General features: G+C 38.6%; 1 protein-coding gene across 1 annotated transcript; it reads left to right on the forward strand.

The window, feature by feature from the left end:
• Positions 1 to 70: 70 nt before the first annotated feature.
• LOC121298937 (carcinoembryonic antigen-related cell adhesion molecule 1-like) lies at positions 71 to 5,604 on the forward strand. The gene is made up of 9 exons (XM_041226275.1): positions 71 to 142; positions 512 to 841; positions 3,330 to 3,611; positions 4,283 to 4,406; positions 4,619 to 4,659; positions 4,804 to 4,886; positions 5,196 to 5,228; positions 5,329 to 5,372; positions 5,510 to 5,604. The coding sequence occupies exons 1-9, from the start codon at positions 88 to 90 to the stop codon at positions 5,514 to 5,516; spliced, it is 999 nt and encodes a 332-aa protein (XP_041082209.1). The 5' UTR covers positions 71 to 87; the 3' UTR covers positions 5,517 to 5,604.
• Positions 5,605 to 16,942: the final 11,338 nt, after the last annotated feature.

The following is a 16,942-nucleotide window of genomic DNA, read 5'->3' on the forward strand; positions in this document are numbered from 1 at the left end:
TGTTTATGAGAAGTAAAGAAGCCGGTTCATTGCTAGAGAGCCTCTTATCTGAAATGATACGAACGAGGAAGTGTCTTTCACACGGCAATGGAGAACTCGCAAGCAGCACTTCTGACGCTGGGGCTCCTGCTGTTTCTAAAAGGTAACGATGTTGATCCTTTAAACTTTCCAGCTGCGTGCGAGAGTGCTGTAATGGGACCCTTACTCATTTAGTGAATGCCTTCGAGTAAAAATAATAAATGTATACTATAATTTGAAGGCGTTGCATCAGAAAGCATGTGCAGATATACCGTTATTGCTGGTTAATGTAGGTCTAGTATTCACCGTTCATTAGTTTAACACTTTGAGTGTATTTTGTTAATGTGTTTTTAAGCATTTCGGTGTCATACTCTGAATTCTAAGGTAAAATTGTTAGTAAATTCAATCAAGCGCCATAGCACAATTGTACTGTTTGACAACATGTGATGATTTTTAACTATATAGATCGTTATTATTATTTTATTTCTTGTAGGTTGTTCAGCTTTGGAACTAAAACCTGTCACAGACCCTGTAATCAGCGAGGTTGGAGGCAATGTACAGCTGCAGATTAAACCCCCTGGAGTTCTAGCTGCAGTGAACTGGTTTTTTAGCCCTGCAGTGATCCCTGTGGCGTCATGGTCTGGATCAGCCCCAGTCATATTCCCGGGATATGTGAACAGAGTCACCCTGAACACAGCTACAGGGTCACTGGAGCTCAGATCAGTGCAGCTCAATGACACTGGAGTGTATGCATTTCAGGGCAATACCGTTGTATCAGGAACTGTAGAACCAATCAATGGAAATGTTAACTTGGGAGTCTATGGTAAGTCAATTAAGAATAAATAATAGCTTTTTTACAATGTGTGTGTGTGTGGGGGGGGGGGGGGGGGGGGGGGGGGGGGGGGGGGTCCACGGCCACATGCTGCGCCTCCTCGTGCATAATTGCCTTTTTCAGAGTGTGCAATTCATTTATTACACACACACACACACACACACACACACACACACACACACACACACACACACGCTCTGCTAATAAGATATATTACTGCAAGAGATTACAACAGAAGAATACAAAACACCGACGGCCTCCATGAATCAAACTCAAAAATGGGTTTCCTTGTCAGTAACTTCCCCCTGCTGTTTCTAAAAGGTAACGATTTTGTATCTTTAAACTTTCGAGCTGCCACATTCAATGGAAAAGTTACCTTGTACGTTTATGGTAAGTCATTTAAGTAGTAGTACATCAAAGGGTGCGTTAGTAAGCTCAATCTTAGAGTGTCAGAGCGCACTCGTTCCTAAACTCCTGGAGTGCTCTGCGCTGTTCGGAAACTCAGAGGAGATCAATGTCGTAGCGCTCGGAGCCACACTGTGACCACTCCAGCTTCAGAGCTGCATTCACAGAGCCGTCACTTTCAAAACGACTAACGGCTCGCTGTGGTGGATTGCGGGTGTATTCTAAAACTGCTTTATTATGCATTTCTATATTGGTCATTTTAATGTTTTTTGAGAGGAAAAAAAGATATTCCATATTTTGAAGTTGGGGTTTTACATTTTGAAGCGACCGAAGTGGAGAAAGAGGAGGTGTCGTCCACACGCTGGCTTCTTCAACACCAATCAGTTTCTCTTTCTTTTTTAAACAGTACCGTCCGCCACACAAACAAAAACAAAATCAAACTGAAGAGCAGCGGTAGTCATTACAGTAGTATTAAACTCGAGATGAAAACTCATGCAAAAACATATCAATATAAATATCGGTTATATCTGTACGAGAAAAAACCATTTTAACGGCACAGCGAAGAGATTTCTCAGATGCTCCTTCAGAGCGTCAGATTGAGTTTACAAAAGCACCCTAACACATCGAGAAGCATTTGTCACAGAAATGTATGTTTGTAACCTAAGGGAATGTGTAAACGCTTTTTAAAAGTAGTTCAATGTATTGTAAATAGGGAACAATTGTTCATTGTTGAACATCCTTTTGTGGAGTAGAAATAAGGCTTTGATAGTTTCAACCCAACACTCTGAATTGCTACCTATAAATGTATCTAATCTTCTTACAATTTTAGGATTATCACTTTTCTCATCAGGTCTTTGATACACATATGCACAGAGAATGTTTATTCTGTTCAGTTGTGTAGACTGTATGTGTCTATTGCTGTGTAAATTATCTTTGTATCTCAGAAATCCTTTTTAGTATGATGTCATCTCTGTTTACAGGCTTTCATTTCTGGTATCAGTTAAGTACTATATATATATATAGAGCTGTGGCAGGCTGGCGAGTGGATAGAGGCCCAGAGACAGATTGCAGTTCAAAAAAAATAACTATTTTCAATATAAATAAACACAAAAGTATGAAAGGGCAGAAGTTCCAAAACAAAACAATTTAAACACAAAGTGTAAAGCAAAAAGTTCAAAATTTAAAAAGGGAACAATTGTCCAGGCTGGGCAATGCCTTCACTGGATTCAAAATTTTGATAGTTTCAACCCAAAAAACTGAATTGCTACCTATAAATGTATCTAATCTTCTTACAATTTTAGGATTATCACTTTTCTCATCAGGTCTTTGATATATCACAGAGAATGGCTGTTCAGTTGTGTAGCTTGATGTGTCTATTGCTGTGTAAATTATCTAATCAACCCCAGCCACCTTTTTATAATAAACCCATCTCAGGTAGGGGAAGTTAACCCCATCCCTGCCAATTTAAAGGGCAGAGCTTTGCTCTGCCACAATAGCGTTTATACCCCAGAAGTGCTTAATGCTTAGCATTCTGGTCCCGACTGTAGGGATGTGCAGAAACTCTTTGCTCATACACAGAATTGCTTTTCAGAAGCATTTATCAACAGGTATTCAATAAATCCATTCATTAACATGTTGCTTTGAAAATGAGGAAAAGCTGTCCTCCCTCACGTTTACAATTGAGCACCAATCGAGGGCAATTAGCTTCCACACTGAGTGTTTTAAAAGCCGTTTGGAAGAATATTTTCCTCTCATCGGGGCGCTGACATTTTTCCTGCCGCACTGGCGTACCGTGGCTGGAAACTGACAACGAAATCTTATTTTCATGGGATCATACATTCTTTTAAAACTATTATGCAAATTCAGAGATTATAAAGTTATCCTTTAACCGTTTCCATAACTACACCACAGCGGACCCCTTCCTTACCTCTACAAGATGTATTTTCTTGTTTTCAATTCCCAATCAGATGAAGTAAGAAAGACCTGATTATTTTGGACACCCAATTCAGTATTGCTGTAAAAACAACACACCTCTTTCCAATAGAGTGCCTAATTCTGTAACTTCTATTCACAGAGCCAATAACTAATGTAAATGTGAAACCAAGCCTTGCACAGCCAATAGCAAACCAGGCTCTAAACTTGACCTGTGAGGTGCTTGGATCACAGACTGTTTCCTCAAGGCTCTGGCTGAAGGACGGTCAGCCCTTGTCCACTAGTGACAGAATAACATTGTCTGTGGACAACAGCACAGTCTCCTTCAACCCAGTGCTGCAGTCTGATAAAGGCACATATCAGTGTAAAGCTGAGAACCCTGTAAGTGGAGTGACGAGTGCTGGATACAGATTGGAGGTCAATTGTAAGTATCCAAAGACCCTCTCTTCTCTGTGCATGTTGCATTCAGACTCGTTCAGCCTGCTCCACTGGGGTGTGAGTGTTTAAGGCTCTTCAATGTTATCTTGTGTGTATTGCAGATGGACCAGAGCAGGTATCTATTACAGGACCAGACTCAGCAGTTCTCAATTCCTACGTGACATTCACATGTTCGACTCAGTCTATCCCCCCTTGTAGTTACACCTGGTATTTCAATGAGACAGAGGCTGCCCAGGGCTCACAATACAAGATCGCTTCTGTAAGCAATGCTGATAGGGGAAGTTACACCTGTGTAGCCCGGAACTCAGTGACTGGAAGAAACAGTTCTGCAGTAGAGGAATTTATCGTGATTGGAGAGTTATACGATATGATTTTCATTTGAGTGTGTCTTTTCCCTGGTAAAGAGTGAAGGTCATATTGGCTTTGTTTACAATGAATTCTGGCACTCAGAATGGAAAGTTCTTTTTCTAGAATGTTGATGTCATAATATCACCATTGTTCTATAATATTCTAGATCTTTCTGAACTCGTTCAGTGCACTGCAGAGTGTCCAGGGAATTGTGAAAGTCGTGAAATAGTCAACACTCCCCAACACTTAGCTGTGAGATGTTTGTTTGCTGATCTTCTCTACACACTAACAGTTTACTCCTCTGTCTAGATAAAGAAGAGCCCACAGGTTCGGGGTCCTTGTCTTCAGGAGAGATCGCTGGAATTGTCATGGGCACACTTGCAGGGGTCACTGCCGTTGCTCTTGGGGTGTATTTAAGTGTTAAACTATGCAGGTGAGTGCACTGCGTGGATTACTGTCCACATAGCGGCACATTGTGTGACGTGCTGCTCAGCACCCAGCCTATTGTTAGCTATTCTGTTTCCTGTCCAGTTTCATTGAAGATCTATTGTGAGTATCTTCCTCAGCATGAATCTTAAATGTAAATATCATTTGACTGTGAAAATCAAATGGAAATATCTCATTTATGTTTCCCATTTTGTTCAGGAACAATCCACATGATCTCAAACCTGGTCCAGCTCAAAGCAGTGAGTATGCATGATCACTGTAAGAGACACACCCCAATGTGGGAGCCTTGCTCTCTCTACACTGCAGAATCTATTACCCTCGTTGATGTATCAGTTTAATATCCTAATTCTATACTGTTGATTTCTCTGCATCTCGTATTGCAGGTCCAGGTGCTGTCACTTATGAAAATTGCAAGGTTCCGAATGCATCAGCAGTGTATGAGAACACCAGTGCTGTCCAGAGAGCAGTAAGTAACCAGGGGGATACTGTATGTGAACCTGTGTGCACGCGTGCTTATGAAGCTCTCAGTGTTTGTGAGGGTGAGTGTGAGTGTGTGTTGATCTGTATTCATTAACAGCTCATTACAGAAACAACAGAGCGACCTTTGTTATTTGAAATGTACTCTGCCCTTCCCGGGGGATTTATTTAATGTTTCTGCAAAGGCAGGTATTGATAATAACAGGGAAATAATATACAGAAAACACAAGGCATGCATCCTCTTCAGAAGAGAACCTGCTTTGAAAGTAACTGAAATCTTGGGTTCTTATTTTTCCAGGGCGAAGCAAAAAACCCGGACAGCACATACACAGTAAGGACCCTTTACTGTAATACAATCACACTGCTGTTATAATTGAGATCTATTGATGAATCTCCTCAACCAGTAACTGTGCTCCTCTCTCCCTGCACAGGGCTTACAGTTTCCTGATCAGTCCACATACAGCACCTTGAACAGGTAGGAGGGATTCCACACACCTGAATGAACACCTGGTATCAACTCTGACAAGTTAGGAACTCAATCATAACATATAAGATATATAACTAGTGTGCTGATGGGATAAAGTGTAAACCATTGTGCTTTCTCTTCAACAGAGCTTGATTCAGGAAACAACCCAACAGCAGCACAGCCTGTGACTTGAAGAGTATTTTTGAAAGTTTTTATTTTCAATATTTTTGTTTTCTGCACCTAATGACTGTTTCTATTGTATTTATAAACACACACACACTGATACACACACTGACACACACACAGGCTGACACACACACTGCACTCACACACAAACTGATCCACTCACACTCTGACACACACACACACACACACACACACACACACACACACACACACACACACACACAATATAATGAGTGATAAATGAGATTTGAGACATTTACATGTGATATGAAGCAGGTTTGGCTATATTTGCTATTTAAATTAATATTTATATGAATATTATTAAGAAAACAATGTAATCAATTGTAAAATTTCTACTTCTGTAAAAGTTGTCTTTAAAATGCAATAACATTGTAATAAGCAATGCCATATATTATATTAATCTGCTCCAGAAACGAGGGTCACGCTTCATTCAGCTGAAATGCTGAACAGCCACAGCTGAGATAATATGGGGGGGGGGGGGGGGGGGGGGGGGGGGGGGGGGGGGGGGTGTTCCACCAGTTCTCATCCACCAAGGTTATCATCGCCTGTGATTGGAGGAGATTGGCTCTGCATAACCAACAGCATCCTGACGTCACCATCATGCCTTTCATACTGTGGGATATAGTGACACCTAATGGTAGCGAGAATATATACTTTCATGCAGTGGAAATACTCAAAGTGTAAACCACACTCTTACACAATGCAAACGGTGTCTGTATTAATGAAGCAAAAAAGTTAAAGGGGTAATCACCCAAGTTTTGTATTATTATTTTGAAATCCTCTCAATATATAATAACAATCTTATTTTCTAAACATCATTTTCACTTTAACTTTTGCCAGTCCATTTACGCAGTGACTGTTTCTGTTGTAAAAATGCATTTGAATGAAAGAACATTCATTTCAATTTTTCTAATTTATTAAAATAACGCTTTCTTTACAGTGAACACAAATACAGCAAAAAAAAAAAAAACACATCATCACACAGAAAGCAAGCATGACCCAAATATCTAAACGAAGTCTCAGCACTCGGAGAAAACGTGGTATATAGTGACACCTAGTGAATACAGCGTGACAGTGCAACTGCGGGTCATGTCTTTTGCGCTGTTCTTCACAATAGCATTTTTATACCGGTATCGTTGCGGAACCGTACCGAAACATCTGTGCCGACTGGAGTTCTTATCGGTGTCGGTAGGAAACTCAGAGAAGAGCAGATTTCGCACCGGTACTGTTTCGATTCGACTCGGAGCAGCTGAAGTGTGGGCAGGTAAACCGACACGGTACCGATACAGGTAAGACAATATTCTGAAGCAAACACGCGTCTTGATTTACAGTTTCAATACTTTACAGCGTTACATTTACAGTAGTTCCGTGGTTGCTTCCAATATTAATGCTGTATATTGATTGGTTTAATATTTCAGCCTTGCAAAAAAAAAAAAAAAAAAAAAAAAAAGTGTTTTTTTCCTGTAAGTGCACTTCACAATTCATACCCGTATTGTGCACATGCAGCTGCAGCAATTCTATATTACCGGCTCCAGATCAGGATTGTCACTGCAGATGAAATGATTATCACATTCACAAGAAACGTTTCGCTGTGCATGCTCTGTACAAAATATATGATATGAAAATATAATGTTAGATTCCAGAAAATCTGTTTATGAGAAGTAAAGAAGCGGGTTCATTGATAGAGAGCCTCTTATCTGAAATGATACGAACGAGGAAGTGTCTTTCACACGGCAATGGAGAACTCGCAAGCAGCACTTCTGACGCTGGGGCTCCTGCTGTTTCTAAAAGGTAACGATGTTGCTTCTTTAAACTTTCCATCTGCGTGCGAGAGTGCTGTAATGGGACCCTTACTCATTTAGTGAATGCCTTCGAGTAAAAATAATAAATGTATACTATAATTTGAAGGTGTTGCATCAGAAAGCATGTGCAGATATACCGTTATTGCTGGTTAATGTAGGTCTAGTATTCACCGTTCATTAGTTTAACACTTCATTGAGTGTATTTTGTTAATGTGTTTTTAAGCATTTCGGTGTCATACTCTGAATTCTAAGGTAAAATTGTTAGTAAATTCAATCAAGCGCCATAGCACAATTGTACTGTTTGACAACATGTGATGATTTTTAACTATATAGATCGTTATTATTATTTTATTTCTTGTAGGTTGTTCAGCTTTGGAACTAAAACCTGTCACAGACCCTGTAATCAGCGAGGTTGGAGGCAATGTACAGCTGCAGATTAAACCCCCTGGAGTTCTAGCTGCAGTGAACTGGTTTTTTAGCCCTGCAATGATCCCTGTGGCGGCATGGACTGGATCAGCTCCAGTCATATTCCCGGGATATGTGAACAGAGTCACCCTGAACACAGCTACAGGGTCACTGGAGCTCAGATCAGTGCAGCTCAGCGACGCTGCAGTGTATCCATTTCAGGGCAATACCGTTGCATCAGGAACTTTAGAACCATTCAATGGAAATGTTAAATTGGGAGTCTATGGTAAGTCAATTAAGAATAAATAATAGCTTTTTTACAATGTGTGGGTGGGGGCGGGGGGGGGGTCCACGGCCACATGCTGCGCCTCCTCGTGCATAATTGCCTTTTTCAGAGTGTGCAATGCGCTTTATTACAACACACACACACACAACACACACACCCACACACACACACACACACGCTCTAGATATATTACTGCACAGAGACACACAACAGAAGAGCACAAAACACACACGGCCTCACACGCTGTACAAACTGTGTAGATATATTACTGCAAGAGATTAATACAGAAGACACAAAAAGACCGACGGGCCTCCATGAAATCAAACTCAAAAAATGGGTTTCAGATGTCCGTAACTTCCCATGGTTTCTAAAAAGATATAGAACGAGATTGGTGTCAGCTGTCTAAGCTTTCGAGACTGCACAGTCAGTAAGATGTTGACAGAATATTAAAACTATATTTAAAACTAATGTTTTTTATAAGGTTTTTTTTTTTTTTGGGGGGGAGGGGGGGGGCTTAGTTTCAGCTCTGATATAAAACCTGTAACAGACCCTGTCACAGACCCTGTAATCAGCGAGGTTGGAGACAATGTAACGCTGGAGATTAAACCCCCTGGAGTTCTAGATGCAGTGACATGGACTTTCAGCCGTACAGGGATCCCTATGGTGCAATGGACCGGATCAGTCCCTGTCACAGGCCCGGGATATGAGAACAGAGTCACCCTAATCACAACCACAGGGTCAATGGAGCTCAGATCTGTGCAGCTCAGCGACTCTGGAGTGTATACAATTCAGGGCACTGCCTTTGTATCGGGAAGTGTAAACACATTCAATGGAAAAGTTACCTTGAACGTTTATGGTAAGTCATTTAAGTAGTAATAAATCAAAGGGTGCGTTAATAAGCTCAATCTTAGAGTGTTAAGAAGGAGGCTCAGCACAGGTGCTCGTGTGTTCTTCATTCCAGCGCATGAGTAATGAGTGAACAAACTCACTATCCAGGGTACTTATATCACAAACTTATCAGATTAGTCTGTTTGAATTTGTATTTAAATAAATAAATCAGTTTGTCATAATTAATTTCTTTTTAAATCAGCTTTGCGTCTGGTTCCACAAGCTTAAACAAGCGTAAAAGATAGTGAAGAAAACTTTTTCAGTAAGCAATGCCGCTCTCCCAGCAGTGCGGTGATAATGCTTTCCCAAAGTGTTATCACCACAAATCTTCAACTTACTTAATACTGAATAGCAGGCTGGATTTTTTTAATGTGGATCCCCACATTCATTTATGTTAAAATTTCCCCTTCTAAATTAACTATTACAGATTATAGAAAAAACAAAATAAATACACGTATGCAACAGTTGTAATTATTGAAAGTATGGCTTCTTAGAAGCTGAGAATAATTAAAAAGGTTTGAATTAAGCACATTATTAGTTCAATGAAGGGTTTAATTAAGTTATTGAGAGCAGCTAATTTGGAATAAAAACCAGCAGACACAGGGGGTCACCATGCAGGATCAGGGTTGGGAAGCCCGAATGAAGATTCCTGCGATGTTATTCATTGATTTTATTAGCTACTCTCCCAGAGTTCCAGTCCCTGTTTTTAAATAAACCTGATGTAAACTTCTCCTCTCCTAAATAGATACGTCGTTATGCAATAATAATAATCTTTATATCGTGCCCTTCATAGTGGACAACCATCACAAAGCGCTCTACAGAGGTAAGCTGTGAAATATGCATTGTACGCAGAGCCATGTGCAATAGGACATTGATTTAACATCTCATCCGCAGGATGAAGCACAAGGAGGTTAGGTGACTTGCGCAGGGCAAACACAGTGACAGTGTCTGTGGCAGATGTGGGATTTGAACCAGTGATGTTCTGGTTACAAGCCATGGACTTTAAAACCACTAGAGCACACTACAAAATGAATGTCCAAGTACCAATTTGTCGATCACAACGACTCCCTTATTAATTTAAAGGGAACATTGTCATTCGAATATTATCTTTTCGTCCAGAGAGTTAACATCACACTGCTCAAGTAACTAATTGAGTCTGTGTAAGATTTAGTTACGACTAGTGATTTCCTAGCTATGAATTGTGCTATAAATACTTTAAGCTTATAACTAATGAATCTTGGTGATGTTTGAAATTGTATTCATGGCATATAAAGAGTGTGGCCAAGGTTAGTGATAATATAGTCCTAATGGTGGTTTTAAAATGACCTATCTTTTTTTTTTAGATCGCCACATGGTGGCAGTGTTGTTTAATTATTAGAAGGCTGGTACAGACATGTGCCTGCATTTTTCAAACATGGTTATTGTCCCTAGATGACCCTCACTGTCCCTCAGTGTTTGTCACAGTTTGCAAAGTGTGTAATTACTAAGTGGGATGTATTGAACAGTATGCAATACATACCATCCCTCCATTTGTAGTTCTTTGGAGTTTTAGTTAGCTGTGCCTGCGCAATGCATGTTAGTAAAAATATTATAAGATATGCTTTACAGTATATTATGCTGCATACAGCTGACTGCACGTTGTTTTCCTGACTCACTAATTTATTAGAATCTGCTTGGCAAGACCTTATGATACAAACACCAGATGGCAGCATTGCAATGCTATCCTGCTAATTACAGTCAAAAGCTCCAGAACATTATAATTTACCTGTTTTTATGTAGCTTTAAAACAACAACAACAACAACAACAAACCAGTAAAACCTTGCACGCAATGACATGAAGATCAGTATTTTATTTAAAAAGTCGAGGTTATATTTATAATGGGCTCACGTTTCCCTTTTGTTTCCCTTTCATGAAAAAGTAAATAAACAGACGTTGGTGTTTACATTTCTCATAGAGATAAACCATCTGTCTGTTGAAAAGAGGAAGTGTCAGTTTTTCTCATTTAAAAAAATCTCACTTTTTAATTTGTAACTTTTTTTATTCATCTCGAGTTTTGAATACACTACATGTTCTCATTTAGACTTGCCACTGTGTCAGCCAACTAGACATGCTCTTGTAATTCCTTATACATTTACTCTCCTGGCTCTGATATTGACAAAACAGGGTTTAAAACCAGAAGCAGGAAGCATTTTACAGTAAAGGCTTTAAACATTCTATAAGGAAACAGCCTTCATAAATAAGGCATCTAAGCGACTAAGAGATAACATTTCAGTTTAATCTATCACATTTCCTTCTTGGAGTCTTGATATAAGTCGTTAATCTTGTATTGCAGGACATTGTTAGATTAGGGCTTGCACTGTAGTTAAATAAAGCTCTTTAGGAGTGAAACCATTTATAAAACAGCTTTTGGAAACATAATTGTGGTCACGTTTTTAGGGGTACGTTCATATTTTATTCACTGTACATTCAGCGGTGGGATATATGGTAATATAGAAACTTCTGTGACAAATTCTTTCTCATTTTCTTCACTGTCTGTTCAAAACATTTGTCAAATAAGTATTTCTTTTATATACACGTGTTATGTTTATGAAATTGTGCTCCCTATAAGATCACTGCAAACTTCTAAAAGTGTTGCCTCTATGTAATTATTGATTGACATGCCTGCTATTAATCTTTTAAATTATTTAAATATAAGTTTGTTTTTTTGTATTTGCCTGCAAAAGAAAACTGTTGTTTCAACACTGCATAACCACATTTTAGCTGTATGCAGTATGTCCCTCCCTTCAAACTAAACCAGCACCACTGTGTGCATTTGAAACTGCATGCAAGCAGATTCTTATGAGAAATGGTACAGAAAAGAGGAAAATAAGAATGTGTGCTAGTACAGTTGCAACGATTTGGAAATTGTGGTGGCTGTCTATCTAAATGTAGCGGTACAGCCCTGGGAAATACGAATGTTTTTCAGTGACCTTTAACTGCAGATCATCATTTGCTTATGAAGAATAATGAATGTGGTTGTTCTTCAAAGGCTGTTTTGATTAAATAAAGTTTGATACTCATGAAACTGTTCCAGGATCGTTAATGGTGTCTTTAACGACAGTCTGCATCAATAGTCTGATGCATGGAAAACTTTTAATAAAAAAAGAATGTTCTTTTGAGCCTCACTGCTGACCTGTAGTACAGGAATGACAATCACACCTCCAAGTACTTGCTAACTGCCTGGAGCACACACGCCATTAAAAGAGTAACAGCGTCATGCAATTCTATAAAGGCATACAGTTTGGTAACTCGTAAAGAGTAAACCACAATTATTATAACATTAGTGAGTCAACTGCCTTTCTTGTTTCAGTAATCCACTTCATTGTTCTCTTTTACTATACTGGGCTTGGCAAGGTAAGGCATATCTTGTACTGCCAATAAATCATGCATCATTTCTTGTGCTCTGTTACAGTGGTTCCCAAACCAGTCCTGGGGACCCCCAGTGCCTGCTGGTTTTCATTCCAACTGAGCTCTGAATTACTTAATTAAACCCTGAATTGAACTGATAATTTGCTTTATTAGACATTTTTACTTGTTTTCAGCTCTTAAACACTTGCAGATTTCAAGTTCACTATAACATTTTATAAGTAACTTGAACTCTGCAACTGTTTAAGAGCTGAAAACAATTAAAAATGTCTAATTAAGCAAATTATCAGTTCAATTAAGGGTCTAGTTAAGTAATTGAGAGCTTGGTTGGAATGAAAACCAGCAGACACAGTGGGTCCCCAGGACCAGGATTGGGAAACCCTGCTCTAGTACAGTGGTTTTCAACTCCAGTCCTTGCAGTTACTTAGCTAAGCCTTTTATTGAACTAATACTGAGCTTAATTAGACATTTTGAATTGTTCTCTGCTCTTAAAGTTGCAGATTACAAGTTATTTATAACAGTTTATAGTTAAACTGAACTCTCCAAATCTTCACGGCTGAAAACAATTTAAACAGACCCAATTGAGATAATAATTAGTTAAATTAAGGGTTTAGTTAAGTAGTCGAGGGCTCAGTTGGAATAAAAAAACAGAAGACACAGGGGTCCCCAAGGAAAACCACTACTCTAGTAGTATAGGAAATATTGTCTACTTGACCTAGTTTCTTATAAGTTTTACTCCTTTTTAACTTTGTTTTATTAAACAGTCTGGTTTCTTTAAGCTAACACCCTTTAACAGAGAAATCTTGCCAAGAGCTATTTACAAGCTCTCAGTCTAAGCCTGTACAGATTGGGTTTGATAGAATTGCACGTGTTAAAACCCACAGTACTGTCATCATATCTAAACGTATTTGTCCAAAAAAAAAAAAAAAAAAGGCGATGACCACATCTGCTGATGTTTCCAGAAATGTTTTAGAAAGTTACTATAGATTTTGTACTTCCATCACTGCTCCCCCTACATTGTGTAGTTTTATTAATACAGGTAAAATAGACCTTACTGCATTATTTAAATATACAATGCTGTAGTTGGATCATGTTGCAGTCATTATTTGGACCAGTTGCTACATTAATATACACTGTGTTATTAAATATTGTCTTGCAATGCTTTGAGCGTGATCAAACCTAGGCTGTTAATTGTTTCACACGGTGAAACAGCTGTAAAAATGTTCCTCATATTTTATGGATAAACTGCGTCAGTAGCAATGGGAGCCCCTCCCTCTCAATCTGTCTCCCTTGGGAAATATTTTCTTAGTGACTGACAACAGACAGTATTGTGAAACTTGTCTCGTTGTGTAGGAATGGTTCGTATTGACATACACTGCAAGACATCGTTGCCATATGCTCCCTACATGGCCAGTTCATCAAATGATCTTTGAAAAGCTCATCTACGAATAAAGTGACATACTCTAAATTGGCAATCTGATACTGCAGGAGCTAGCATTTTACTTTGTACCCCTAAGCCAGTTCCTGAAGCCTGACCTTGGCCAGTTGAATCTGTAAAGAATTGTGTTTCAGTTCCAGATACTGTATCAGTGACTTTAAGGGTTAATAAGGACCATTTATAAACTTTTAGGTTATCAGTAAAAGTTTAAATTCAAGTATATTGGTCAGCCTAAAGCAAATGTAGAGTATTTAAAGCTGGAGGAATGTGCAGAGTCATTTTGGTGAGAGTCATAACATTTTTATTCATGCTAGCAGGATTTCTTTTTTGTGTAGATTATATTTTTAAATGGTTGTAACTTGACATTAACTGCAACTAAGTTCCAGGAAAAAAAAAAAAAAAAAATCTGAAAGATGACTTGTGTTACATGGTCCTTTTGTTTCCTGTTCCATTATAGAAGTGGGTAAACGAGAAGTGCTTGCATTGTTCTACATGAGAGATTACCTGAAATCTTCAGACAAAGGGAAGCTTGTTACTGGCTGGTGCTGGCCTCGTTCCAACAGAGAAGTAACACACCTGAAAATTAGCTGGTTATCACAAAAGATATAATTTAATCTACCTGGAAACAAATATCCGTGCCAGTTACCTGAGTGCAGTGCAGTGGAAAGGGGATTTCCATAAACCTATAATCTGTGTAGAACCGTACAGTATCTGTACATTATCCTCTACAGCAAGGAACAGTGAAGGCTATAAATCAGTTGACATCAGCAAGTGAAAAACAAGAAAACTGTAAGCCCTAAATCTGAACCGACAAAAACAAAGCCATCTCATATATTTCTAACCAGCTGTGCTATAATGTATTGTAATTGAAAAGATATATCAGATTCACAAGTACAACATGTCAGATCCCCTACCTGCGTGTTTTTATTTTAAAAGCAGGCACCGTTGTTCAAGCACAGGTTTACATAAATACATTCCAAAGGTTGAGAAAGTAGTTTATGGATCATATTTAACCTTGAGATTAATAGCTGACTATACACTTTATCTGGCTTTCTATTGGCGTTTGTTAATGGTGGTTTTAGTGAAACAAAGTGCTTGTTCTAACTAAAGGTGGATTTCATGCAATTTTTTTTTGAGAAATGAAGCACCATTTTTTTAAAATTATGTTTCTGGGTTATAGCACAGACACCTGGTATCAAAGAAGAAACATACTGTGGCAAACAGTGATTTAATCGCACAATGAGATGTTCATTTAACAGATGTGTGGGTAGCGATGTTCTGAAACTGGGGGAGTTAAGGTGTCATACAAATGTAGCGAAAAAGATTAAGCTGACAAATGGTTTTTGATTCAAAAACACTTTATATACAAGAAAGGTATACCTCCAATACAATCATATAAGCACGAGATTTAAACTGACTTCGGACGAGACCTCAGTACAGCTCAGTGCATACGTTTGTATCAGAAAGCAAGGATATCCATGGAGTCAATTCGAAAGAGATGAAAAGACTGACAACACTTTACCATTTTGGGTATTTATACCTTTGTAAACAACTGTTGACTCCACTCCCATTTGTTTTACTTCTGTCCAGTGATAGGGGTTTCCACTCTATCATTGCACATTCCTTCTGTGGGGGAAAAGGGGGGGCTGCATACCACGTTGTGCCTAGCAGGGCGCATCTTGTTTTTCAGTTCCCCTCCCCCATCTCACTATCTCTGCTAATTTCCTGCCTTTTGGCGTTTAGCTCAGACAACCATCTGTGACTTTGAGACGTGTTAGGCTGTGCAAAATCGCACGTATCTGACATTGTAGAAAATGAACTGAGACTAGTTTTATTCTTTTCTTTGTAATTGCGTTCCATTATCCTGAACACCCTGAGGGCATCTAAAAGCAAGAATGAATCTGAACGTTTTTGAGCTTTATAAGAAACTAGACTTGTTATCAGGGAAATAATGTAACAAAATAAAAAAAGATGGACTGGAACAAGCTGATAAGCACTGCTCACTGTTTCTATCAACAGAAGATAAACTATTTACCATCCCCGGCTGGGGTGCATGTACCAGTGATGGGGATTTCAGTAGAGGCTATAGCTAGAGCCAGGGATTGATGTTCATAGCAGGCTTAATTTAATGTCCAGGCATTTTTGTATGGAGTAACAAGAGGCAACATAGTCTAACGAGTAGCTGCAGCAATGCAGGGCAGCTGTAGACTGTGTCTGTTATACACGTGCATTACAAAAACCATGAACACATTTTAAAATTATTCCAATGTATTTATTTATTTATTACATTTAAAAAAAATACAACAGCAATGCAATCAGGGAATCACAACTTGACTAGCCAGAAAGCATGCAGTGAGAGACTGGTTACAGTTTAAACAGGGAAAAAAACAAAACCAACAAGGTCACTTTCCAACATCTCATTGCACGTTATTAATGGACCTGACTGCCACTGCAAACAGAGCCTTGCTTAGCAACAGTCGCTGACTAGTAGCTCATCTCATAACATGCACAACATTGTAAAGCATCTTAAACTGCATTTTGAATTACTGTAATTCAATTTGAATAACCATTCTCACTGCTTCTCAAGTAACACATAATGAGTGTGTCTCTGTTACAGGGAATGTCCACAGCTCCTCGGTGTAATCCATTTACAGGAAAAGAAATGCAAAGCATGCCAGTTCAACATGCTGGATTAGATGCGCTATTAGATAGAAAAGCCTTAGAAACCCACAGTAACACTTTATTCTGAGTGGCAAAGTCACTTAATTAACAGATGACAGAATTTGGGCTCATATCCCAAATACTGTTACTATGCTTATTAAGACTTATTGGTAGTTTGCTGATCCAGCTTATATAACTCTGTTTATTAAGTTTTGGGGTAATCATGATACATTTTAAATTTTCATATGGTTACATGCCCCTATTGCATAAGTATTGAATGTTTATTAACATGTAACTGAACATGAATAAAAGGGTACAGTCATATCAATGATATATATATATATATATATATATATATATATATATATATATATATATATATATATATATCTTACTTTACAATAGTTGCTTTATCAATGAAATAGAAATATATGTATCAATGAAATGACTCTACCACTTAAAATAAAGTATTATCTAAAACCCTTT

Source organism: Polyodon spathula, chromosome 24 (genome assembly GCF_017654505.1).
Source record: "Polyodon spathula isolate WHYD16114869_AA chromosome 24, ASM1765450v1, whole genome shotgun sequence".
Classification (NCBI taxonomy): Eukaryota; Metazoa; Chordata; class Actinopteri; order Acipenseriformes; family Polyodontidae; genus Polyodon; species Polyodon spathula.